Source organism: Halyomorpha halys, unplaced genomic scaffold, assembly GCF_000696795.3.
Source record: "Halyomorpha halys isolate HHAL.00 unplaced genomic scaffold, Hhal_1.1 Scaffold1435.1, whole genome shotgun sequence".
In the NCBI taxonomy this organism is placed as follows: domain Eukaryota; kingdom Metazoa; phylum Arthropoda; class Insecta; order Hemiptera; family Pentatomidae; genus Halyomorpha; species Halyomorpha halys.
In genome coordinates, this window is record NW_027111056.1 from 134,440 (window position 1) to 135,665 (window position 1,226).

At 27.7% G+C, this 1,226-nt stretch overlaps 1 protein-coding gene across 1 annotated transcript in view; it reads left to right on the top strand.

Moving 5' to 3' along the window:
- The window catches only part of Rpt4 (Regulatory particle triple-A ATPase 4), a 38,113-nt gene that overhangs the window by 27,942 nt on the left and 8,945 nt on the right, over positions 1–1,226 (top strand). The window contains exon 7 of the mRNA XM_014434851.3: positions 334–434. Coding sequence (XP_014290337.1) covers positions 334–434 — 101 coding nt within the window. The remainder of the gene's footprint in view (positions 1–333; positions 435–1,226) is intronic.

Genomic DNA, 1,226 nt, shown 5'->3' on the forward strand with positions numbered 1-1,226 from the left:
TATATTTTTTAACTTAAATTCTCATATCTTAGCTTGTGTTCAAATTAAAAACTTTAATATTTAACAGATAATAGAATTTTATTTAAATTTTATAAAACAAGACTCTTTTCTCAGGGCGGGTTTCCTGGCAATCAGAAACAGACAACACTTTACTAATAATAACACTTAAACTTAATTTATAGCTATTCTACTAATACAATAAATTTCAGTTAGAAACCAAACTAACCAATTACAAATATATATTTGTATATTTATATCCATATTACAAATGAATACAGATTTTTCTTTTTACTTTATCATATTTTTTAAAGATATCTATTGTTCATTGTGTAGGAGGTCGAAGATTCTCGGAAGGAACATCTGCTGATCGTGAAATACAAAGAACCCTTATGGAACTTCTGAATCAAATGGATGGATTTGATTCACTGGGACAGGTACTTCTTAACTTAAAATGAAAAACATAAGAATTATGATTATTTTTTAATAAATGGTGGTGAGAACAGTTGTTGATCATTTGATGGCTAGCTATTGATAGTTTTGATGATATCAACTGGCAGTTATCCATACTATAGTTAACAATTTTTATGGTTCGTTATCAAATGATCCCATAAGTTTTACATATAAAGAGAAATACTTCATTCATCCATGCTGCCAAAATACATCAGGTTGCTACATTGCTATTATATTAGAGGCTTTTTGAAGTCTTTTTGGTACAAATCACAGGTTATGAGTAAATTTGAAATTTTACCCTAGGGCTATTCCATTTCAAATCACCTGTTCATGACACTCACCTCCTCCAATTTTGTTGAATTTTCATTCAACTTTCAAAATTTATTGAGCTTAGTAGATCATTAGTAGTGGAGATCACTTTAGTAAATACAGTCCATCTAAAATTTTAATTTTTACACTATTGTTTATTGTCCTCCTATCCGGATTAGAAGTTGAGGTTGATTGTTGAACCCGATCTAAAAGAACTTTGTTATTATACAAGAGTTATAATTATTTTCAAAAATTTATTTGATTGATTATTTTGTGTTTTTATTGCAAAAAAACACAGTGAATATAGCCTATTAGTGGCTAATAAATCATATTAATTTGTCAATTAGTATTTTATAAAGACCCAGCAATGTTCATGGGTGAGATGGTTTTAATAGTGTGCTAACCTTGGTTAGGGATTGATTAAAATTGACTTTAATTTTTATATTATATATATATATACTGATAGT